Source organism: Amblyraja radiata, chromosome 19, assembly GCF_010909765.2.
Source record: "Amblyraja radiata isolate CabotCenter1 chromosome 19, sAmbRad1.1.pri, whole genome shotgun sequence".
Classification (NCBI taxonomy): domain Eukaryota; kingdom Metazoa; phylum Chordata; class Chondrichthyes; order Rajiformes; family Rajidae; genus Amblyraja; species Amblyraja radiata.
In genome coordinates, this window is record NC_045974.1 from 14,463,867 (window position 1) to 14,489,812 (window position 25,946).

Sequence of the window (25,946 nt, forward strand, 5' to 3'; positions counted from 1 at the left end):
AGGGCCGTCGGTGTGAGTGGAGGGCCGTCGGAGAGCCGTCGCCCGCGTGAGTGCTGCCGGTTGGACGAGGATGGACCCGCGTGAATCCCGGAGGTCGGTGGAGGACACACCGCCGAGAACAAAGATGGCGGTGAATCTGTGGGAATTCTTTGCCACAGAATGCTGTGGAGGCCAAGTCAGTGGATATTTTTTAAGGCAGAGATAGATAGATTGTTGATTAGTACTGGTGTCAGAGATAATGGGGAGAGCACAGGAGAATGGGGTTAAGTGGGAGAGATAAGTCAGCCATGATTGAATGGCGGAGTAGACATGATGGGCCGAATGGCCTAATTCTGCTACTATTCCTTAAGACTTTATGACCTTAGGACCCGGCTTAGGGGGGCCGCTGAGAATAACGAGGGACTGGAGGGGTGTGGAGAAGGAAGAGTGACTATATTGAACCTTTTGCAACTTTGTCAGCTCCCTTTCCGTGGCTGCTGTTGCATGATGGCACTGTTCACAAACAAAGAATCGCACTGTACCATATGCACATGGCAATAAAGTATCAACAATCAATCTGTTCTGGGAATGTGTAGGAAGGAACTGCAAATGCTGGTTTAAACCGAAGGTAGGGACAAAAAGCTGGAGTAACTCAGCTGGACAGGCAGCCTCTCTGGAGAGAAGGAATGGGTGACGTTTCGTATCGAGACCACAGACTGAAGAAGGGTCTCAACCCGAAACGTCAGCCATTCTTTCTCTCCAGAGAAGCTGCCTGTCCCGCTGAGTTACGCCAGCCTTTTGTGTCTAATCAGTTCTGGGAAGTTGTAATGCAAAGGATGATTGACCTGGGAACTGTGGGCCAACAAGTAAAGACAATTAAGCAATTATGGATAATGACAAGAGAGAGAAAACAAATCAAAAGAAGAAAAGATGAACTGGGGAAAGAGCGAATTTGCAAACTATGCTTTTCACAGGATCTCAATAAACATGATAATAATAAACCGAAACCCAATAAAGTTTCAGTGATTTAAAAGGGCCCCAAAAAATTGGTTGGGAAAGAGGTGGGTGTAACAGTCATGGGTCTACGATGACCATTCATGGAAGAGAGGGTTGTAAAATTAACTTCTTTGAAGGGAAAATGTGGAACAATGAATAATGCAACCTTAGCGACGGAGAAAATGAAAGAAAAAATTGAAACCGTTGAAGATAATGAAAGCACAGGGCATGATATGATAATAATTCCAAAATTAATAAGCAGCATAGAAATTAATTAATACATTTAATGTAGGAGGCAGAGAGCTAGAAGAGAAGTTTAACAGGCAAAATAACATTGGAAACCTTGAAAAATTAATCAATCTGCAGGTTATATTGATGAGACTTTCAGTGATCGCCCATAGATTCTGACTAAAGGCCAAGACCGAAACATCAACTCTCTCCGCTGATACTGCCTGACCTGCTGTTTATTTCCAATATGCTTTTCTTCTTGGAGTTAAGAAAAGCATGGAGCCTGTAAAAGATCCAAAAGAAAATCATGGAAAGGCAGAGGTTTTAAAAATGAACCTTCTTATAACCATATAATCATATAACCATATAACAATTACAGCACGGAAACAGGCCATCTCGGCCCTACAAGTCCGCGCCGAACAATTTTTTTCCCTTAGTCCCACCTGCCCGCACTCATACCATAACCCTCCATTCCCTTCTCATCCATATGCCTATCCAATTTATTCTTAAATGATACCAACGAACCTGCCGCCACCACTTCCACTGGAAGCTCATTCCACACCGCTACCACTCTCTGAGTAAAGAAGTTCCCCCTAATGTTACCCCTAAACTTCTGTCCCTTAATTCTGAAGTCATGTCCTCTTGTTTGAATCTTCCCTATTCTCAAAGGGAAAAGCTTGATCACATCAACTCTGTCTATCCCTCTCATCATTTTAAAGACCTCTATCAAGTCCCCCCTTAACCTTCTGCGCTCCAGAGAATAAAGACCTAACTTATTCAACCTATCTCTGTAACTTAGTTGTTGAAACCCAGGCAACATTCTAGTAAATCTCCTCTGTACTCTCTCTATTTTGTTGACATCCTTCCTATAATTGGGCGACCAAAATTGTACACCATACTCCAGATTTGGTCTCACCAATGCCTTGTACAATTTTAACATTACATCCCAGCTTCTATACTCAATGCTCTGATTTATAAAGGCTAGCATACCAAAAGCTTTCTTTACCACCCTATCTATATGAGATTCCACCTTCAAGGAACTATGCACGGTTATTCCCAGATCCCTCTGTTCAACTGTATTCTTCAATTCCCTACCATTTATCATGTACGTCCTATTTTGATTTGTCCTGCCAAGGTGTAACACCTCACATTTATCAGCATTAAACACCATCTGCCATCTTTCAGCCCATTTTTCCAAATGGCCTAAATCACTCTGTAGACTTTGGAAATCCTCTTCATTATCCACAACACCCCCTATCTTGGTATCATCTGCATACTTACTAATCCAATTTACCACCCCTTCATCCAGATCATTGATGTACATGACAAACAACAAAGGACCCAACACAGATCCCTGAGGCACCCCACTAGTCACCTGCCTCCAACCCGACAAACAGCCATCCACCATTACCCTCTGGCTTCTCCCATTCAGCCACTGCTGAATCCATCTTGCTATTCCTGCATTTATACCCAACAGTTTAACCTTCTTAACCAACCTTCCATGAGGAACCTTGTCAAAGGCCTTACTAAAGTCCATATAGACAACATCCACTGCTTTACCCTCGTCAATTTCCCTAGTAACCTCTTCAAAAAATTCAAGAAGATTAGTTAAACATGACCTTCCAGGCACAAATCCATGTTGACTGTTCCTAATCAGACCCTGTTTATCCAGATGCTTATATATATTATCTCTAAGTAAAGGAAGAGCTATTGGAGGAACGGCACCTCATTATTTCACTTGGTCATCTTACAACCCAGTGGTAAGAGGTTTGATTTCTCTCATTTCAAGTAACATTTGCATTCCCTCTCTCTCCAGCCCTCCCCCACCCTAATCATCCTGCTAGCTCCACTGTTTGCATCCATATACTCCTTCGTTATCAACTCTTCCACAGCCAACAATGGACCATTGTGGGCTCCACCTTTCCTAGGTCATCTGTGCTGGCCCTGACCCTATTCATACCTAGTTTCCCTCTCCCCTGACTCTCAGTCTGAAGAACAGTCTCCACACGAAACGTCACCTATTCGTCGCCAATTCTCCGGATGCTTTCAAGAGAGAATTGGATAGAGCTCTTAAAGATAGCGGAGTCAGAGGATATGGGGAGAAGGCAGTAACGGGGTGCTGATTGTGGATGATCAGCCATGATCATAGTGAATGGTGGTGCTGGCTCAAAGGGCCGAATGGCCTACTCCTGCACCTATTGTCTATTTTCTCCAGAGATGCTGCCTGACCCATTGAGTTACTCCAGCATTTTGAGTCTATCTTTGGTGTAAACCAGCATCTACAGTTCCTTCCTACGCATTTCGTCTGCTCCACTGCAAAATCTCCTCAAGGTTTTGCTAAATGAGGCCGGACGTTGTGGATGGAGCAGAGACCGACAGAGACATGGTGAAAGGATTCACATTTCTGAAAGTTGGTATGTTGCCTGGTCCAGATGTAACACAGCCCTGCCACTGCAAGAAGCAATATAGAAATGGCATTGGATGTTGAGAACCATTTGGTGTCCATTGGATACAGGAGTAGAGGCAGAGGATGGATGAACGTAAATGCCACATCACAATTCAAGGAAGGGGAGTCAATGCCTACTATGTTCTGTTGTGCTGAAGCAAAGCAAGAATTTCATTGCCCTATCAGGGACACATGACAATAAACTCACTTGAACTTGAACTTGAATGGGATAAATCAGCAAACATTCACATGTTTTCTTTCGCCTGGTCTCAGGTTTGAGATTGCAACGCCACGGAGATATGGGAGGCACGGTGAAGCAGCGGTAGAGTTGCTGCCTTACAGTACCATGAGACTCAGGTTCGATCCCGACTACGGGTGCCGTCTGTACGGAGTTTGCGCGTTCTCCCTGTGACCGTGTGGATTTTCTCCAAGATGTTCCTCCCACATTCCAAAGAAGTACAGGTTTGTAGGTTAATTGGCTTGGTATAAGTGTAAATTCTCCCTAGTGTGTGTTGGATAGCGTAAGTGGGCGGGAATTGCTGGTCGGCACTGACTCTGTGGGCTGAAGGGCCTGTTTGTTTAGTGCTGTATCTCCAAACGAAACTAAACGTAAACTATGACTGCTCTCACAGAGCGAGCACAGACGTCGTGGATCAGGTGGCCTCCTTCTGCACTGCAAAGCTTCTGCACTCCCTGTTGTAAAAATCTGTTGGCCATGCATTCTCACATCATCACATGTGGATGTGATCTATCGTAGGCAGGAAAGGTAGAACACAATAAACAAGCAAATGAAACTCACACAGGAATTGGGCTGAATGGCCTGTTTCCATGGCTGTATAATTCCGACAATTGCAACCTCTACAAGTCTCAGATGTAGTAACCTCCACATGCCTTACTTTGACTTCCATCTGTCCCTTCCAATGCTAAAACAGCTGAGATAAATGGCATCTTTTATATGACAAAATGTATTAATTCCTTGGCTTTTTTGTCCTAGTTTAGCCTACAACACGGTTTACATCTTTCTTCAACAGTCAGTGTTCAGTTCAGTGGCCAACATTCCCTCCACAGATGCTGCCTGACCCGCTGAGTTCCTCCAGCACTTTGTATTTTGCTCAAGATTCCAGCACCTGCAGTTCCTTGTGTCTCCACGTCGTCTAGGTCTTGCTGCAGCAGAGCTTGGCCTGCGAGCCTTGCTGAGGAGACATGAATGAAATTGCTGCCATGTTCCACAGTTGTAAACAGTGTGCTCTGTTCCTCAAGACAGCCACAAAATGCTGCAGCATCTCTGGAGAGAAGGGATTTCATTGCAGTGAAGGAAAACTTCTGTCAGTGGCGGACTGGCCAGGGTGTCAGCTTGCCCGATGGCAAGTGGGCCGCTGATGAATTGATAGCAAGTGATGGCAAGTGGGCCCCTGTTAAATGATAGCATTGTAGTTGTGGGTGGGCCCCCTTTGTCTCCTGGCAACCAATATTTTTAAACCCAGTCCGCCACTGACTGCCGGTGGCGCAGCGGTAGAGTTGCTGCCTTACAGCGCCAGAGACCCGGATTCGATCCTGACTACGGGTGCTGCCTGTATGGTGTTTGTACGTTCTCCCCGTGACCTGCATGCGTTTTCTCCAGGTGTTCCGGTTTCCTCGCACACCGCAAAGACGTGCAGGTTTGCGGGTTAATTGGCTTTGGTAAAATTGTACATTGTCTCCAGTGTGTAGGATAATGTAAGTATGCGGGGATCGCCGGCCAGCGAGGACTCGGTGTGCCGAAGGGCCTGTATTTCTAAACTAAAATAAACTAAGCTAAAGAGAACGCCAGTGACCTTCAGCAGGCATTACTGAGCCTCCATCGTCGTGGAAGGGAACAATGGTAAATGATGGGGTCAGTCTGGTACTGAAGCAACAACAATGGATGAGTGAACTTGGCACAGATGGATGGGAATTTTTCGTCTAAATCCTATCTGACATGTGATTCAAAGAAATAAAAAAAAATGGACTCGAGCAGCAAAACATTGTTCATTGTCTATGAAAGTCTTTTAGGCCAGATAGAAACAGTTGATAGATTCTGTTGATTGAAATGTTGCTACACCACGACACTCAGGGGACAGCAGCGCAGTGTGCAAGTCTTGGAGAGTAAGTGGCCGTCGTGGATGGTGATAGGAACAGGCTCCGATGTACACACCAAGGTTCATTGTTCAGCTCGCCGGGCAAGACATCAAAGGATTGGCAGCGCTGCTCATTGTTCAGTACCCAAGGGAGAGATAAAGTTGGCAAAAAAAGAAACAGACTAAGCAAAAGATACCCAAACTAAAATAAAAATAAAAGGAATTCTGTGGGTGCTTGGATCTCACTTTCAAACACTTGGCCATTTCTAGACCCGACCACAAACCATCATCTATCCATGTTCTCCAAATGGACAGAGAACATGTTTCCCTCTATCCTGTGGATAGACAGACAGATGGATAAAGTGTATTCATGTATCCATGCTGCCTGGCGGACTAGGTTACTCCAGCACTTTGTGTCTTTTTTTGTAAACCAGCATCTGCAATTCCTTTTGTCGCCATATCTGGATGCTTGCTCAGTTACTTCCAAATTGTGTGCCTCTTGCTCTTGCTAATGGGAGTTTTCTGATACAAAGAGCAAAGGGTAAAGAATAATGCAGGATGCCACGTCAAATATAGCAAGCAGGAAGGTTTGCCTGTACCATGTTACTACCCTCCTGATAGCCCAGTGGCATCATCCAGTGAGATCCCACATAAGGTGCCATTGTTATGACATGAGATATTGGATGCTGTTCTCAAGGGCGTTACAGATGGCCCATTGTTTCTTAGTGGTGAAGAGAGGAAAAATAGAGTTAAGAATCAAGGCCATTGTCAGTATCCTGCAATCTCCAGTGAGCAGTCACTGGGCAGGCCAGATGTGGGTCTACCCTCCATGGCCACATGACTGAATCCCATCCATTTACCCCACAAACCAGGTCCACGTCTGACGAATCTACAAGATATCATTCTTATTCATCATGGAACCAGTGTCAATGGCAGCAGAGGTAGAGGGAGAGGACAAGGTGAGGGAAAGTCAAGCCAATCTCAGGTCAAGCATACAAGCCTTTATTATTTCTTCACGGCCTAAGTTACGTTGTGTGTTTGCAAGGTAGACATTTACTATCCATTCCTGAATGGTTTGCTTGGTCAAAGAATTGTCAAAGATCAAGTATGTTATTAGGGTCTGGAATCACATATAGGCCAGAGAACAAGCAGGAAACACTCAGCAGGTTCGGCAGCATCTGTGGAAAGGAAACCGCCGCCATATCTAAGAAATGGGGGCGGCACGGTGGCGTAGTGGTAGAGTTTCTGCCTGACAGCGCCAGAGACCCGGGCTCGATCCTGACTATGGGATCTCTGTGCGTAATTTTATACGTTCTCCCCGTGACCTGTGTGGGTTTTCCCGGGTGCTACAGTTTCCTCCCACACTCCAAAGATGTACAGGTTTGTACGTTAATTGTACGATGGTGCCCGACCTGGTGGGTGTTCGCAACATTTCCTGTTCTTAATTCAAATTTTCAACTTCCAGTTTTTTTGAGCAAAGACAAATATTTTCAACCAAAAAAGGGCATTAGTTGACAGTTGGGTTTGTCACGACAATCCTTCATTAAACTTCAACCTTCTTAAATAATAGCAAAACACAAATACATTGCAAGGGTCAGAATACACTGTAAGTGCCGCAAATACACTGTGCACTGCAAGGACCAGGAAGCGAGCGGGTAAGATCATCTCTGACCCCTCTCACCCTGGCCACAAATTATTTGCATCACTTCCTTCTGTCAAAGCTGCCACGGCCAGACATAAAAACAGCTTTTTTTCCCCCACGAGTAGTAGCTCTACTCAATAACCAAAAATCTGTAGCCTCCTTTTGCTCTGGTATTTTATTTAATTCACACGTTTAATCAATAATGTTTTATTATTAATGTTTAATGTGTCATTGCAAAATGTCACTGTAACTCATGTTGTCACTTGCGGGCAGAGCACCAAGGCAAATTCCTTGTATGTGAATATTTGGCCAATAAACTTAAACTCATTAAAGTGCTGGGATTACTCCAGCAGTTGTGATTCCAACACTCAAGATTCCAGCGTCTGCAATTCCCTTTGTCTTTGTTTAAAAAAATAATGGACTTTACTTGATTAACTAACTCTAATAGCATCTTCATCATGGTCAGCATGCCAAGGAACTTCACGGGAGAATGATTAGGTTGGGCACTGAGTACACGAGACAACATTCGGGAAGATGACCAAAAGCTTAGTGGATGTAAGGATCAGTGTGAGGACTTAGAATTTTAAATGGAGGAAAGAGAGTGAGGAGATTACAAAAGGCTGAGCAAAAAGGGGAAACCATAGACACAGAGAGAAACAGGCCATTCAGCCATTAAGTACTAATCCTACCCTATCTCAATATATTCTCACATTCCCATCAATTCCCTGCAAATTTTACCCCTCACCCACAGACTAAGGACAATTTACAATGGACAATTAACCTACCAACATGCACATCTTTGAGATCTTCTTCTTTTGTGTGGCGTGCACAGCCTAAAGTTGTTGGACAACTTGTACTATTTGATCTTCTGTTTGTGCATTAGTCTTCGAGTTGATTGCATTAGTCGAAGCAGGGCGGACCACGTGAAGGTTGCATTCTTCCACCCCATCTTTGAGATGAGGGGAGGAAATCAGAACCTCTCCCCAGACTCTCAGTCTGAAGAAGGATCTCGACCCCAAACGTCACCTATTCCTTCTCTCCAGAGATGCTGCCCAACCCGCTGAGTTACTCCAGCATTTTGTGTCGACGCTTAATAGAAATCGACACAGTCGCGAGAAAACGTGCAAACTCCACATTGACAGCAGCAGAGGTCAGGGCTGCTGGAGCGGTGAGACGCTGCCAGCCCACGGGATAGGAACCGCAAAAGCTCCGTAACTGAAGGGTCACGGATCTAATGTTTCGCATCAGTGTTCAAAGAGATTTATACTAGCTCTTAGGGCTAAAGGAGATAAGGGGTATGGGGGAAAAAGCAGGAGGAATGAGGTACTGATTTTAGATGATCAGCCATGATCATACTGAATGACGGTGCTGGCACGAAGGGCCGAATGGCCTACTCCTGCACATGTTTTTCTCTGTTTTCTACGTTTCTTATGGTCTTTGCCTTCACAATAATATGTCAGTCACTCCACCGGTAACAATGAGTTACTCTGTAAATGAAGGGCAGCCAAAATGAACGCGTGCATTAATGATTTTTGAAAGACCATGTTGGTAGTTTTAGTGCTGTCAGCTGCTTTGGCCTTGATGGTCTTTTGAATGAGGGACACACACAGTGGAGAAAGATCAGTTAGCATCTGCCCGGAAGGTGATTACTCAGCAACCGTCTGCATGAGCTATTGGCAAAATAACAGCTTTATTTTTCACATGTGGCGAGGCATACAGTAATTCTGATGACATCAGCAAAAAAGCAACCTGTTTATCTTTCCACCATTTGCTCAGAGGCGATGAAATTCCATCTGACCAACATGAAAGGACAATAAAACCTCCCTCGTCCATATCGCATCATCCTTCATCACCGCCAAATCACTTCTGGTGAATTATCAACTGAGTCATGAAAGCAGTCGACCCAGGTTCAATCCTGACCTCGGGTGCTGCATGGAGTTTGCACCTTCTCCCTATAACCCCATGAGTATCGTCCGGGTGCTCCGGTTTCCTCCCTCATCTAAAGACGTGCGGGTTGCTAGGTTAATCTGGGGGGGAGGGGGGGGGCAGATGGGAATGTGGGGAGGATTCCATTGTTGAGAAGGATTAACCTAAATGGGTGGTACATAAAAAAGCTGGAGAAACTCAGCGGGTGCAGCAGCATCTATGGAGCGAAGGAAATATGCAACGTTTCGGCCCAAAACGTTGCCTATTTCCTTCGCTCCATAGATGCTGCTGCACCCGCTGAGTTTCTCCAGCTTTTTTGTGTACCTTCGATTTTCCAGCATCTGCAGTTCCTTCTTTAACCTAAATGGGTACTTGATGATCAGCAGGGACTCGGTGGGCTAAAGGGACTGTTTTCCTGACGTAGGACTCCATGACTTTAGCACAGTTGCCAGCAACCGAAATATTCTTCCATTCACATAACAGGGAATGATCAAGGGGGACACAAAATGCTGGAGTAACTCAACCTTCGTCAAGAAGGGTCTCGATCCAAAACGTCACCCATTCCTTCTCTCCGGAGATGCTGCCTGTCCCACTGAGTTACTACAGCATTTGTGACTATCTTCGATTTAAACCAGCATCTGCAGTTCCTTCCTATTCAGAGATCAAGGCGGATCAGGTGCAGAGCAAAGAAACTCCATAAGGTACAGAGGGGTTGAAGCAGGAGGCAGAATGTAGGCAGAAGAGAATCCTGGTGCAAGATTTTTATAAAGATAAGATTTCTTTTGTACCTTTCAGTATTTCAGGACCCTGTAAGGTGCTTCACTGTCTGAGTGAGCTCACGTGCAAATTGTAGAAACAGCATCTCAAATTTCACTGGGGAAGCTTACAACACAGCGGTACGAATATTGATTTCTCTAATTTCAAGTAACCCTTGCATTCCCCCTATCTCTGTCCTTCCTTCGCCCTCATTATCTTGCTAGTTTCACTGTTTTGTATCACTTTATTGTCTATTCTTCCACAGCCAACAATGGATCATTGTGGGCTCCACCTTTCCCAAGTCATCGATGTCGGCTCTAATTTGTTCTGTAGCTTTTCATACTTCTAGTTTCCCTCTCCCCTGACTCTCAGTCTGAAGGGTCTTGACATGAAACGTCACCTATTCCTTCTCTCCAGAAATGCTGCCTGACCTGCTGAGTTACTCCAGCATTTTGTGTCTATCTTACCACACCAGGTAGTTTTAAAGTGAAGTCACTTTTGCAATATAAGAAAATAAGCCAGTTAAATTGTGCAGCATAAGATGCACAATGATGAGAATGGCCATGACTATCAATAACATGGTTCCAGGTCTTAAATCATCATTCGAGCTTCTCACTTCATGACCAATGCTGGAAAACAAAAGTAAAACAGAAAATGCTGGAAACACCTGTAATATATGAACTCGGGTTCTTCTTCCACTGATGTTTGCCGACCTGACGAGTGTTTCTAGCATGTTCCGTGGTGATTCCCACTCCGTTTATTGAGCTCCACTCTAGGGTTCATCAATCTGATGTCTTAAGGGCCTGTCCCACAAGCATGCGATTGCATGCGGCGAGCGCGACCAAACCGGAAGCGGGGGCCGCGCGGAGGTCGAGTGATCCCGTACGAGTTGACGTGAAGTTCGAGCGAAGGCGTACGCCGTCAAGACGCTGCATACGGCGTCGAGACGCTGCGCACGCCCGTCGAGGCGGTGCGTACGGCCTCAATGCGGCTGCGGGCCGGCAGGCCGTTGCCGCGCGGAATTTTTGGACAGTGTCAGTTTTTCGGAGCCCCGCGCGATGTCTGGATCAGCTCCGCACAGCTCCATACGGCTCCGGCGATCGAAGTGGGACCGGCCCCGCGAGGCCGTACAGCTCAAGCGACCACGTTAGGTCGCGCTTGCCGCATGCAGTCGCATGCTCGTGGGACAGGCACTTTACTATTTAAACTTCAGACTCTCTTGGACCTCATTTAGGGATAAGACTGTCCATGATCATGTAGAAACAAAGAACTGCAGATGCTGGTTTACAGAAAAAGACATAAAGTGCAGGAGTAACTCAACGGGTTAGGCAGCATCCCTGGAGAACATGGATAGGCGCTGGGTCCCAAACCAAAATTACATCCATTACAGGGATGTAATGCTGAGGCTCTATAAGGCGCTGGTAAGACTGCTTTTGGAATATTGTGAGCAATTTTGGGCATCATATCAGAGGGAAGGATGTGCTGACTCTGGAGAGGGTCCAGAGGAAGTTTACAAGAATAATCCTAGGAATTAGTAGGTTAACCTATGATGAGCATTTGTCGGCACTGAGCCTGTACTCACTGAAGTTTAGAAGAATGAGGGAGGACCTCATTGAAACTTACAGAATAGTGAAAGGCTTAGATAGAGTGGGTGTGGACAGGATATTTCCACTAGTGGGAGAGTCTAGGACTAGAGGTCAAAGCCTCAGAATTAAAGGATGTTCTTTTAGGAAGGAGATGAGGATATTTTTCTTTAGTCAGAGGGTGATGAATCTGGGGAATTCTTTGCCACAGAAGACCGTGGAGGCCGTCGATGGATATTTTAAAGGCAGAGAGAGATAGACTCTTGATTAGTACGGGTGTCCGGAGTTATGGGGAGATGGCTGAAAATGGTGATCGGAGGGAGAGATAGATCAGCCATGATTGAATGGTGGAGTACATGCCCGGTGAGCCAAATGGCCTAATTCTGCTCCTATCATTTATGACCTTATGATACCCAAACACTGAAGTAAAGGCCTTTTGTAAAATAAGAGAGCGAGAGGTTTTTGTTTACGACACATGTTTTTGCCATTTCTCAAAGGTCACAATTCAATGCAGATTTGGTTTGGCTCCTGAGGATTGCATGACGTGTTTATAATAAATCTGGTCCTTCTTCAGTCAGTACTCGATTGCAGATCTGTCCTCACTTCTGCACTGTGAAATCCGTCTCCTTAATAATCCAGTACATTCAGACCAAATCCCCTTAATAATACACACATCAGAGCAAAGCAGCCACCACATTGCCTATGCATGGATCTTTCTGTTATTCCATAATCTGCATTAAGTTTGCTTCCAACATCAGAAGCTTACCGTCTCTCTGCTCACGGGATCACAGCTTTGATCACGACAAATTGGTTAGGCCACATTTAGAGTATTGTGTTCAGGCAACCTTCTCCACACAGAAGGTGGGGGAACGTGGAATAAACTGCCAGAGGAGGTAGTTGAGGCAGGTACAACAACATCATTTAAAATACATTTTTGGACAGGGGCAGCACAGTGGCGTAGCGGTAGAGTTTCTGCTTTACAGCACCAGAGACCCAGGTTCGATCCTGGCTACGGGTGCTGTCTGTGTGGAGTTGGCATGTTTTCCCTGTGACTGAGTAGGTTTTATCAGGGTGCTGTCCAAGAAATTTTAAGACAGGTACATGGATACAAAAGGTTCAGAGGGATATGGTCCAAACGCGGGCAGGTGGGATTAATGTAGATGGGGCATCTTGGTCGGCATGGGCAAGTTGAACCTAAGGGTCAGTTTCCATGCTCTGACATGCATATTCGTAGATTAATTGGCCATTGTTAATTTCCCCTGGAGCGTAGGTGAGCTGTAAAATGTAGGAGTAATTAATGGGATTGCGGGGGAATAAAAAGTGGAATTAATGCAGAATGAATGTAAATGCTAGTTGATGGTTGTTGTGGACTTATTGAGCTGAAGGGGCCGTTTTCATGTTATATTCATGACCCTATAAATCAAGAGCTCACCGTACATAAACTTGGCTCATTTTCCCTTGAATATTGCAGATTAAAGGTCAGCTTGTTTGAGCTGCTTGAAAATGGTAAAGTAGCCTGGATGCAAAGGAATTATTTCAGGATCAAGATCATTTATTCGTACCATTAATGGCAGACTATTGGGCGTGAAAGCAGCCTGCCCTGAATATAGTGCAAAACTGAAAACAAGGGCAGCACGGTGGCGTAGCGGTAGAGCTACTGCCTTACACCACCAGAGACCCAGGTTCGATCCTGACTATGGGTGCTTGTCTGTACGGAGTTTGTATGTTCTCCCCGTGACCACGTGGGTTTTCTCCGAGATCTTCAGTTTCCTCCCACACTCCAAAGATGTACAGGTTTGAAGGTTAATTGGCTTGGTACAAGTGTAAATTGTGTGCAGGATAGTGTTAATATGCAGGGATCGCTGTTCGGTGCGGACTCGGTGGGCCGAAGGGCCTGTTTCCGTACTGTGTCTCTAAACTAAACTTCCCTTCCAACTAAAGATAGGCACAAAATGCTGGAGTAACTCAGTGGGACAAGCAGTATCGCTGGATAGAATGAACGGTGACATTTCGGGTAGAGACCCTTCTATCCAGCGATGCTGTCTGCCCGAGTTACTCCAGCACTTTGTGTCTATCTTCGGTGTAAGCCAGCATCTGCAGTTCCTTCCGAAACAATTCCCCTCCAACTGGGTGTTGCTGCTAGGGTTAACTAAGAGTGCATGAGATGCAGGCCAGTGAGATATAATTGAATGGACCTTTGAAAATACTTTGGATACAGGTCTTGGATATCAAAAGGTCGGTTTAACACTGTTGTCACACTAAGATTAACCAGGCCCTGGGGAGAGAAGTCAAATCCCTAAAATCATTCACAACACTCAGAGTCCCAGAGCAAGCTTTTGGTTGTACGCACTTGGAAAACAAATGATTATGCTGAAATGTGCCTAGGCGATGAGTGGAAATCAATGCATTAGAATCCTAAATATCCAGAAAATCCAAGGACATGGGAGCACTGTATTAAATTGAAAGCTTCAATAGAAGGGAAAATAAGATGGAAAATAAGAGGTCTTAAGTGTGTCAGATCGATGCCACAGCTTCATGTGACCGAGGACTGATTTAAGCTCTCCGAATTTCATGCCCTATTGGGGTCATGGTTCAAGAATGAAACCAGACTCCAGCTTTGGGTCTGGCCTCGATACCCATACTGGGTAGAGCGCATCAGATTTCCAGTTCCCCGCAACCAACACTGGAAACCAGAAGCCGATGATATCATTTCATGGGCCTGACTCAGAGGAAAAGATAATTACAACCCGGCGAACTGCAGGCTATGAAATGAGAGAAAAGAACTGGTGTCGATACATGCGCTGCTCAAAGCCGTGCAGCGACTGAAGCATTGATGCTGCCAAAAGGGCACAGTAAGATCGCAGCAACAGCAGAGGCAAGGTCATCTGTTTGGCTGCCGCTGGTCGAAGGAGAAGATGGTGCCGTGAAGAAAGCCTATGCAATTCTACAGATAGTGCCATGCAACCTTTGGCAGCCACCTGAGATGGCGGGGATGATTAGCATCTCACCTTACAGTGTGCACTGCTCCCTCAGCAAGTACGAGGGAGAGTTTGGTCCCGACTTTGTGCTCAAATGTGTGCGGGGATTTGAACCCATGACCTTCTGAATCAAGAAGGCAAGAATTTCACCAGTGACTGACCGCTGGGACCTCATTCAGTGGATTGGCTGGGTTTTTTTTCTAAACCATCAGTTTAACTTGGGCAGTGGTCATTTAAGGAGTGTACGACCCTTCATCACTTCCTTCATTAAACTGAGTAACCACCCTTTGAACAGGTGGGGATCAAGCCTACATAATTATCAAAGGAGGAGCCATGCAATGAGTGAAGATTGCCAACTCTACCAAGCCACTTGGACCAAGACATGGATGGGAAAGGTTTAGAAGGACGGAGGAAAAATGCGGGACTAGCATAGATGGGGGATCTTGGTTGGCATGAACGAGGAGGACTCTATGACTCCGAGCCATGTTGGTGCATTAGATAAGAGACCTCTGCAACTGTGCAGTAACGCTTCGCACTTCATCTATTTTTCATGCCGTTGCCTAATGCCAGCTGCTGCCCATCCCCGTTCTCAGCTACAGAGAGCAGCAGAAAATCTTGCTTCGTTAGCTGAGATCAATTTTCAACCTCGGCCACAGGGGATCATTTAAGAAAAAAAAGAAAATTTCATTTATTCACCTGCAAAATGTTAGCATCACTGACTTATTCCTTGTTCTTAATATAAAATAATATAAGGGTTTATAATATGCTGTTCAGACTGCCTTTGGACCGCCAAGGATGGCTGGATTAAAGTATGAGCAGCAGAGTAGACTCAATGGGCCAAGTGGCCAAATTCTGCTTCAAAAACCTATGATCTTGCAGAAGGTGCCAGTCATTCAAACCTCTCAAACCTCGCAGTGAAGCTATTCCCACAATGTTATCAGGTTAGTAATTCAACACACAAACAGGGCCTTTGGTCCACCGAGTCCACACCGACCAGCGATCTCCACACTTCCAACACGACATTAAACACACTCGGGACAATTTTACATTTACACCAAGCCAATTAACCTACAAACCTGTACGTTTTTGGAGTGTGGGAGGAAACCGAAGATCTCGGAGAAAACCCACACAAATCACAGGGAGAACGTACAAACTCCGTACAGACAGCACTCGTAGTCTGGATCGAACCCGGGTTTCCGGCGTGCAAGCCAGCAACTCCACCGTAATGTGTAGTCTCTGTTTAGTCTCTTTTGCACTATCTAATGTAATCATGTATCATATGCCCTGCCTGGATCTCATTCAAAGCACCAAATAAATCAATTTATTCAGAAATCTATGCTGGCTTTCGCTAATCAAGCCACGTGTTGCAGTGACTGCTAATTCTGATCATCGTTCACTAGTGATAATCCCCATCCTTATCCTGCCTCGTGACTGTGGTCAGGTTGGGAGGTGCTGCCATAGAGACTGTGGCAATGGGACCAGTGGATGTCAGGGAGTGAGGTGCAGTATTACCATGGAATTAAGGACGTATTCAGGGTGGTGAGTGCAGCAGCAACCCAACCATATAACCATATAACAATTACAGCATGGAAACAGGCCATCTCGGCCCTACAAGTCCGTGCCGAACAACTTTTTTCCCTTAGTCCCACCTGCCTGCACTCATACCATAACCCTCCATTCCCTTCTCATCCATATGCCTATCCAATTTATTTTTAAATGATACCAACGAACCTGCCTCCACCACTTCCACTGGAAGCTCATTCCACACCGCTACCACTCTCTGAGTAAAGAAGTTCCCCCTCATGTTACCCCTAAACTTCTGTCCCTTAATTCTGAAGTCATGTCCTCTTGTTTGAATCTTCCCTATTCTCAAAGGGAAAAGCTTGTCCACATCAACTCTGTCTATCCCTCTCATCATTTTAAAGACCTCTATCAAGTCCCCCCTTAACCTTCTGCGCTCCAGAGAATAAAGACCTAACTTATTCAACCTTTCTCTGTAACTTAGTTGTTGAAACCCAGGCAACATTCTAGTAAATCTCCTCTGTACTCTCTCTATTTTGTTGACATCCTTCCTATAATTGGGCAACCAAAATTGTACACCATACTCCAGATTTGGTCTCACCAATGCCTTGTACAATTTTAACATTACATCCCAGCTTCTATACTCAAAGTTTAGCCAAGTTTAGCTTCAGGCCATCACTTAGCCTCCTGTGCATTAGAATGTCTATACCCACCAAATAGTCAGTCTCCAACCCACTCTAGTAGATGTCGTTGCATTTGTCTAGTCACCGGTTGCTCCACAGATCAGTAACAAAGTCTATGAGGGGACATGCTACGATTTCTTCCTGGTGGAAAAGGCCATTGCTACTCCACAGCATCAAGCCGGATGGTGGACCAGCTTATTTGAGGAGTTGAACTGAATTTCACCCATTCCTTGAATGGTTACAGTGTGGAAGGAGGTCATTCAGCCCATCAGGTCTATACTGGCTCCAGACAAGAGCAATTCGGCCAGTCTCACTCCCCCAGCCTTTCCCCATCCTTTCTCGCTATAATTTATCTGGAGCTGATTTTAAAAACTCTCTCAGATTCTCCCTGCAACCTCCTCTGTTCCAAGGAGAACAATCTCAACTTCTCTTTTCTATCTGTATAGCTAATGAAGCACTATGCTGCAGCAAATTCAATGTCTTCGCATTTTTTCTCCTTGATGTAACACCCAGAACTAGACTCATTACTGGTTGAACGAGCATTTTAGGAAGGAGATGAGATGGAATTTCTATGATCATTTATAACATGACCTGATATGAAGGGCCATCAAAACTTTCTACCTCTAAAGCCTGGAGACCCTCGTGTTTATTTAACCATTGTCCCTAATGTGCAGGGAATGGATTAGAAGGGTAGGATAACAGAACTAGCATGAACAGGTGACCGATGGACAGCCTGGACCGAAGGGCCTGGTTCCATGCTGCGTCTCTGAACTGAACTAATTTCATGACCTATATTTATTTTTAATTTTTTAAATTTTTCCTTTTAAAATCTTTTTATTGTTTTTTTTCCCCAAAGAAAAAGCAAAAATAATACATAAATAAAACAGAGCAAAACGAATAATGATAAACAAAACAATGGTATTGATACATAGGGATCAGGATTACATTAATAACAGGTATAACCTAATATGAGACCTGTGTCAAAATACACAATGAATATAGACCTCCCGGTCTCTATGTAAATCTAGTTAAATCTTTAAAGGGAAACTTATAAATGTTTTTTAAAAAAACAAAGATAAAAAGACAAAAAGAAAAAGAAAAAAGGAAAAAAAACAAAAAACAACAAAACCCCCCCAACTGAAGAAAGAAAAAAGAGAAAAATTGATAATAAAATACGCATAAAAATGAAATATAATATATTTATTCTTGAAACACCATGTAATCCAGGTAATTTAGATCTGTACATCCTTGCCCTGTGCGTTGGGCTCTTGCGAGGTTTCTTGCATCACAGTAGTGAGTAGAGTCAAGGGAACCCAAGTGGCAATAATTGCTTTGCTAAGATCACAATAAAAGCTACAGACAATATTTTGTTGTCCCACTCCGGGCCACAGTTTGCGGGTTGCTTTGGCGAGGAGTGCCTGCATGAATACCCAAGTATATTAAACATCAGCTCACACTCACCCTTTAGAATGGATCAAAGGTAGAGCTCTCCAGAACATGGTGACAATCACCTTGCAAAGCTTCAGAAGAGCAGCAGCATCGATGACATGAACCAGATCACGGTATTTCTGGGACATCCACGCAAATTCTGCCTCTTCCCCGTGCCACACAAGCTAGATGCCCTCTTCCTGGATCACCCTGCCAGACCCACCCGCCCTCCTTCCCCCCCCCCCCCCCCCCCCCCCCCCCCCAGAGAAGGCCAATGGTCCAATAATATATCCCAGCTGTGTTCAAAAGGGAACTGCAGATGCTGGAATATCGAAGGTACACAAAATTGCTGGGGAAACTCAGCGGGTGCAGCAGCATCTATGGAGCGAAGGAAATAGGCGACGTTTCGGGCCGAAACCCTTCTACTGTTCCTTTTAAATTTAAACAGTGGGCAGCAAATAATAAAAGTCTACAGATGGATTTCCACCCCTTCCTAATTCTACTTAGCTTTAGGGGCGACACAGTGGTACTGTTTGTAGAGTGACTAACTGCTGTCTCACAACTCTAGCCACCTGGGCACTACCCAGATCTCCAGTGCAGTCTTTGCGGAGTTTGCATGTTCTCCCAGTGACCGTGTGGGTTCTCCGATATCCTCCTACATCCCAACGTCTGGGCAGATTTGTAGGTAGATTGGCCATTATAAGTTGTCCCCGATGTGTGGATGAGTGGTAGAAACAGAGAGACAAGTGATGAGAATGTAGGGAGAATAAAATTATATTTTAACCTAAGTGGTGCTTGAAGATCGGTGCAGACTCAGTAAGCTGAAGGGCCCCATTCACCCAGTAATGCATAACTATGACCTTCAACCCCTATATCTTTATTGCTCCAGACACTCCAACTCCTATCTTCATCACAAGGATACATGTATTTGTGCTCATGAATGTTATTACAGTAAACACACAGTGTAATTTTCTTCTGTAGGCTGTGATAATATAGCTAAAATATGCCCAAACAGCACTCAACCACAACAGACTCATTGCAGAGAAACCAGGTTTGGCTCCTTGTCTGTGCTCATCTGGCAAGGCACGTAGAACTAGGAAGCAACCGGCCAAAATGTTCATCACCACGTATCAATCCAAAAGGAAAACAGGGTTAAAAATACTGAGTTTCCCATTTGGGGCATTTCAAAGCCTTTTACAGCCACACAGCTACTTTGGAGCAAATGTCACTTGTAATAAAGAGGTGGGAGCTAATCTATCCTGCATTCTCCTGTTGCTCTCATCACAGCCTTCCATTTCCCCTTTTCATCTTCTTCATAGCAAGGAAGCCCCATTTCCCCCTGACCCTCGGACTATCTTTGATCGGACGTTAATGGCTTTATCTTGCGCTAAACGTTATTCCCTTATCATTTATCTGTGCACTGTGAATGGCTCAATTGTAATAATGTATTGCCTTTCCGCTGACTGGTTAGCACGCAACAAAAGCTTTTCACTGTACATCAGCGCCTCTACTTCCTGCGAAGATTACGGAGAGTCGGTTTGTCAAGGAGGACTCTCTCTAACTTCTACAGGTGCACAGTGGAGAGCATGCTGACCGGTTGCATCGTGACATGGTTCAGCTACTTGAGTGGCCAGGAGCGGAAAAGACTACAAAAAGTAGTAAACACTGCCCAGTCCATCATTGGCTCTGACCTCCCTACCATCGAGGGGATCCATCGCAGTCGCTGCCTCAAAAAGGCTGGCAGCATCATCAAGGACCCACACCATCCTGGCCACACACTCATCTCCCCGCTACCTTCAGGTAGAAGGTACAGGAGCCTGAAGACTGCAACGTCCAGGTTTAGGAATAGCTACTTCCCCACAGCCATCAGGCTATTAAACTCAACATACAAAACTCTGAACATTCATAGCCTATTATCTGTTTATTTGCACTTTATCTGTTTATTTATTCATGTGTGTAGATATTTATAGGTACACAAAAATGCTGGAGAAACTCAGCGGGTGCAATAGCATCTATGGAGCGAAGGAAATAGGCAACGTTTTGGGCCGAAACCCTTCTTCAGTATATATTTATATAATGGTATATGGACACATGGATCTGTTCTGTATTATTCATGCCTACTATATTCTGTTGTGCTGAAGCAAAGGAAGAATTTCATTGTCCTATCTGGGACACATGACAATAAACTCTTAGGAAAAGCTTAGGATCATACCTAGAAATGATCCTTGCTCAGTTGGTCTGGACAATATCCTTTATGGTTTATTTTGCTGGCAGCAGCCACTTTCTCTCTCCCCACACATCCACGGACAACCCCTACTGCTTGAAAAACCCACATTTGCAAGTTTGAACTCGACTGCACATGACGTGATCAACTATTTGAAGGATCTTGTGAACGTTAGAAACGTTGGATCTCTTCATCTCCAATATATTGAGCAGAGGCAGGAAAGTGTTTTCTCCTCATAAAATCTTTATCCCCTGGCCAAATTGGTTTGTAAATCTTGGGATGTAGGTAGAGAGCAGCAACTTGAACTGTATTGAGGGTCGCTCAGTAATCTCTGCATTGTTATCTCTCCTTGGGTACCACGCTGATGGCAGACCCATTCACTTTCAGCCATTGTCACCCATGCTGTTCATGTTTGCTCAGTTCTTTTACATGATTTACAAAGGAGGACTCAGTTCAGGGTTGACAGATCAATGTGACACCCACTCTATCCCTTGCCAAATCAGCAGGATCTCTTCACAGTGACTTAGTTAACAGAACCGCTGTCTCACAACTCCAGGCACCCGGGTTCAATCCTGACCTCTGGTGCTGTATGCGTGGAGTTTGTTCATTCTTCCTGTGACCGTATGGATTTCCTCTGGGTGCTCCAGTTTCCTCCCATATCCCAAAGACATGCAGGTTGGGATGTTAATTATCTGCTGTAAATCGCCCCAAGCTAAAAATGGTAGAATCTACAGGGGGTGGGTGGGTTATCGATGAGAACGCAGAGAGAATAAAACATGAGTAGTGTGAATGAGTGCTCGATGAGTGGCCTAAGGGGCTTTCACAACAAACCAAGTCTCAAGAACTACTTGCACCTGGAGAGATGCTGCCTATCCCACTGAGTTACTCCAGCTTTTTGTGTCTATCTTCAGTGTAAACCAGCATCTGCAGTTCCTTCCTACACAAACTACTTGCAATAATTCAGGTTCAGTAATAGTGCAATAATTCAGGTCTCCAAGTCCATCTCAGAAGTGCTTCCAAAGAAAATTTGGAACATAGAACAGGAAACCAAAAGCTTGATGAAAGCACAGTGTTTAAAGGAATGGGATTTTTCTTTTCACAAAAAAGGATTAAGGAGGTATTTTCAGAGTTTGGACACTAGGATAGATGTAAACACAATGACCACTATAGCACAATGGGGTGTGTTGAGGGAAACAAAAGTACATATATATATATATATACACACACACACACACACACAAAACAGCCATGACCCAATCTTCACCTCCCAAAGACCTTTACACATCTGCCAGGCATACATGGAGCATAACACCATGCTCTCCATTTGCCTGGATCAATGCAGTGCCCAGAGTGTTCACCATATACAAATTGCAGCACTCACACAACATCAACCTAATCCATCAGCACCTCTCAAACCCGCAACCTCTATCACCATGAAAGCAGGTGGTGACAACCACCACCACCACCACCTGCAGATTCCCCTCCAGGTCATACACCACTCTAACCTGTAAAGATATCACTGGGTCCAAACCCTGGACCACACAATCCAACACCATGGTTTGCCAGAAGAACTGCAACATATCAAGGGGACAACTTTTCTGCGGCAGTAAGGATGCTGGCCACTCCCCCCTACGGCACGGTGGCGCAGCGGTAGAGTTGCTGCCTTACAATGCATGTAGCGCAGGAGACCCGGGTTCGATCCTGGCTACGGGTGCTTGTCTATGGAGTTTGTACGTTCTCCCCGTGACCTACGTGGGTTTTCTCCTAGATCTTTGGTTTCCTCCCACACTCCAAATACGTACAGGTTTGTAGGTTAATTGGCTTGGTACAAGTGTAGGTTGTTTGTAGGATAGCGTTAATATGCAGGGATCGCTGGTCGGTGTGGACTCGGCGGGCCGAAGGGCCCCTATCTCTAAACTAAACTAAATGAATAAATTAAACATCCCTCCCCAGAGTGCAAGGAGAAGTTAGGAAATATTGGTGAGGGGTGGAGGCCGAGAAGAATTACGAGGGACAAGAAGAAAGAGAAAAATGAGTTAAAGAGAGAAAGAAAGATAAACAAAGCCACAAGCATTACAGAAAATGTTTGATGAGGATTTATAAAACATTTTCAGTATATAAATCTGTCTAAAATGATCTTGTGTTTTCATGAACTGGGGAAAGCATTCATCACAACAAAGTCCATGTCATATCATGTGCATTCTGATTTTTTCCCCTTCACCCTGCCATGCAATGCGACAAAGTAATCACTGCCTTTACTTTCCCTGTATCTCCCAGTTTCACAAGCCTCCTTCTTCTCAGTATTTCCAAAATGTCTTTGATGGCTCAAAATCCACGCACAGGATACTCCGACCCATTCATTCTCCATAAATTATTCCAATGAATTTAAAGTACAAAAATACACGCACAGTCTACGATCTCCTCCGCTGCATCCAACGCATATAACACCCAATTCCCTCACACAAAACTCCCCCTTAAATTTATCTTCTTCCAATGCTTGATGACAAACATATTCCTCACCCACGTCTAACCTCCTGATACTTGGAATTTCATTTCCGCTCTAATGATGAGGCACATGTAAAGAAAGCTAGATAAACACACCGGATTGCCACAGTTATGTGGAAAGTAGGGGCTCCGTGGGTTACAGACACTTGGCCAACAGAAATCTGACTTTAGGCAAATTCACCCAAGGCGTTTTTTTAAATTTCAAGCAAGTAAAAATAATGTTTCTCAGTGATTAAACCCAGGCGTCGTTGGAGCTGAGCTAACACAACAGAGCAAACCCAATTTGATGTAAAGCACGAGAGTTGCACAAAAAGGGGAGCGGAAACCTGAACCTACCTGTAATACCTGGACTGTAGGTACGTGGAGCAGACGGCCTTGGACACGTGACTGGCTGAGCCGAAGTCTATCACTTTGACTCGGTAGGGCTGCCGCACGGGGTCCACCAACATGATGTTCTCGGGCTTGAGGTCGGCGTGAATCAGCCCCAGGCTCTTGAGCTTCATCAGAGCGGTGGCCACTTGCTGGAGGATGGGCCGAATGTACTTGAGGGGCAGCGGGCTGAACTTGTTCTGCTTCAGGAAGTCGTACAGGTTCTGCTCCAGCATCTCGAAGACAAGGCAAGTGTGGTTCTTGTGCTGAAAGCACTCGTAGGCCCGGACAAAGTTGTAGTCGTCGGCGCTCTCCGTGCTTAGCCTGGCCAGAATGCTGACCTCGATCTGGCCCTGTCGTGCGTAAGACGGGTGGTTCTTCAGGATCTTGATGGCCACAATCTCATTGGTGCCCCTTTTCCAGCACTTGACCACCTGGCCAAACGTCCCTCGGCCTAGGAACTCCAACACCTCGTACGTGTTGGTCATTGAGCACAGCACCTCGTGCTGCAGGAGCTGGTAGTCGCCCTCGCTGTTGGAGCCGCTGTTCTTGGAGGTGGCGGTGGAGGTGGCGGCCGTGGCAACAGTGGCGCCGCTGGTGGCGTTCTGAAGCATTGGCGGATGCTCCTCGATGATCTGCACGCTGCTGGTGTTCTCGAGCTCCTCACTCTTCCGCTTCAGGCTGCATTTCTGGTAGGTGTCGAGGAGGCGCACGGTGATGCGGCGGGTCAGGTTCTGAGGACCTCCCAAGGCCTGGGCGGAAACGGCCACCAGGCCCGACGTGCTGTTGGCGGTGGTGAAGACAATGTGACCGGCGCTGGCCGGGAATATCACCGTCTGCTCGTAGGTCAGCGTGGGGTTGGTAATCTGAAGAGAGGCGCTGACTGTCGACTGCGAGATGGTCGTACTCTTGCTCTGGGTGTAGACTTTACTGTGCGAACCATACCCGGTCATATCCCACTTAGAACCCGGCTCCAGTTTCAGCTTCTTCACACTGCAGAAGGCACTTGACTGAATTGTGTGAGGGGAAAAGACTTCCACTTGTGAGCCCACACCTGCACGGACAAAGAGCAAAAGGTTGAAGACCATCAAACCCAAACCCATTTATAGACCATCATCGCCAGTGTGGGGGGGGAAAACAAGATCAATAAAACTGCTGACACCACAAATCTGAAATCAAAGCAAAAAATGCTGGAAATACAAGCAGGACAGGCAGCATCTGTAGAAGGAGAATGAGAGTTAAAGTCTTGGGCCAAACACCCTTCATCACCTAATCACGTTCTTTTGAAGGGTTATCATTCAAAACCCTTCAATAACCCACACAATACTTTGGATGCTTCCTTCAACATGCAGCTAGTTACAGTTCTCAAGATGCAGAAACAAGGAATTGCAGATGCTGGTTTATACCAAAGATGGTCTCAAAGTGCTGGAGTAACTCAGTGGGTCAGGCAGCAGCTCTGGAGAAAAAGAGTGGGCGACTGATGTTTTGGGTCAGAACTGCACTGCTACAACAACCCTCTACAAAACTGTCTTATGATTGAGCAGTAGGGGTACAAGGACTGACCTCACTGAAACCAACTTCTCAGAGGGTTTAGCCTGGCTGAGACAGGCTGTTTTCTTGGGTGGAGAACCCAGAACTAGAGGACAGTCCTCCATGCAAGGGGATGGTTGTTTTGGATAGGGGAAGAGGCGAGGTCTCTTCACAGCCGTTTGCGAATCTCTGGAATTTTTAATTCACAATCTGGTTAATCATAATCAAAACTGAGATTTATAACATACTCGTGTTCAGCCAGACTTGTTGGAGTCGTGGATTGGCTTCCACCTCCAGCTCCAGCTTCGCATGATGCCTCCAGGACCAACTCAGTCCATTGTATGAAGGGGCCGAAATCTTGCCCAGCCATTTCTTTACCTAAATGCCAACATTGTGGAGAACCCAGCCAAGGAATTGTAGAGACAAGGAGATGCAGATTTACCAAAAAACACAAAGTGCTGTCGTAACTTTGTATTTTTAAAGCTGGGAATGACAGATTCTTGATTAGTACGGGTGTCAAAGGTTATGGGAGAACGCAGGTGAATGGGGTTGAGAGGGAAAGATAGATCAGCCATGACTGAATGGCAGAGTAGACTTGATGGGCCAATTGGCCTAATTCTGCTCCTATGACTTTCCTGATCCCTTTAGCCACAAGGGCCACATCTAACTCCCTCTTAAATATAGCCAATGAACTGGCCTCAACTACCTTCTGTAGCAGAAAATTCCAGATTCACCACTCTCTGTGTGAAAAATGTTTTTCTCATCTCGGTCCTAAAAGACTTCCCCCTTATCCTTAAACTATGACCCCTTGTTCTGGACTTCCCCAACATCGGGAACAATCTTCCTGCATCTAGCCTGTCCAACTTAAGTTTCTATAAGACCCCCCCTCAATCTTCTAAATTCTAGCGAGTACAAGCCGAGTCTATCCAGTCTTTCTTCATATGAAAGTCCTGACATCCCAGGAATCAGTCTGGTGAACCTTCTCTGCACTCCCTCTATGGCAAGAATGTCTTTCCTCAGATTTGGAGACCAAAACTGTACACAATACTCCAGGTG

General features: G+C 45.4%; 1 protein-coding gene and 1 long non-coding RNA gene across 6 annotated transcripts in view; one reads left to right on the plus strand and one right to left on the minus strand.

Annotated features, from left to right (window-relative positions):
• hipk2 (homeodomain interacting protein kinase 2) overlaps positions 1–25,946 on the minus strand; it is a 193,069-nt gene that overhangs the window by 119,001 nt on the left and 48,122 nt on the right. For all 5 annotated transcript variants that reach the window (XM_033037736.1, XM_033037737.1, XM_033037735.1 and 2 more), the window contains one exon: positions 23,328–24,414. In XM_033037736.1, the coding sequence (XP_032893627.1) occupies positions 23,328–24,414 (1,087 nt within the window). The remainder of the gene's footprint in view (positions 1–23,327; positions 24,415–25,946) is intronic.
• Positions 12,754–17,570, plus strand: LOC116983858. The gene is made up of 3 exons (XR_004414827.1): positions 12,754–12,766; positions 14,163–14,165; positions 17,529–17,570. It is a non-coding gene; the product is annotated as an uncharacterized LOC116983858 (long non-coding RNA).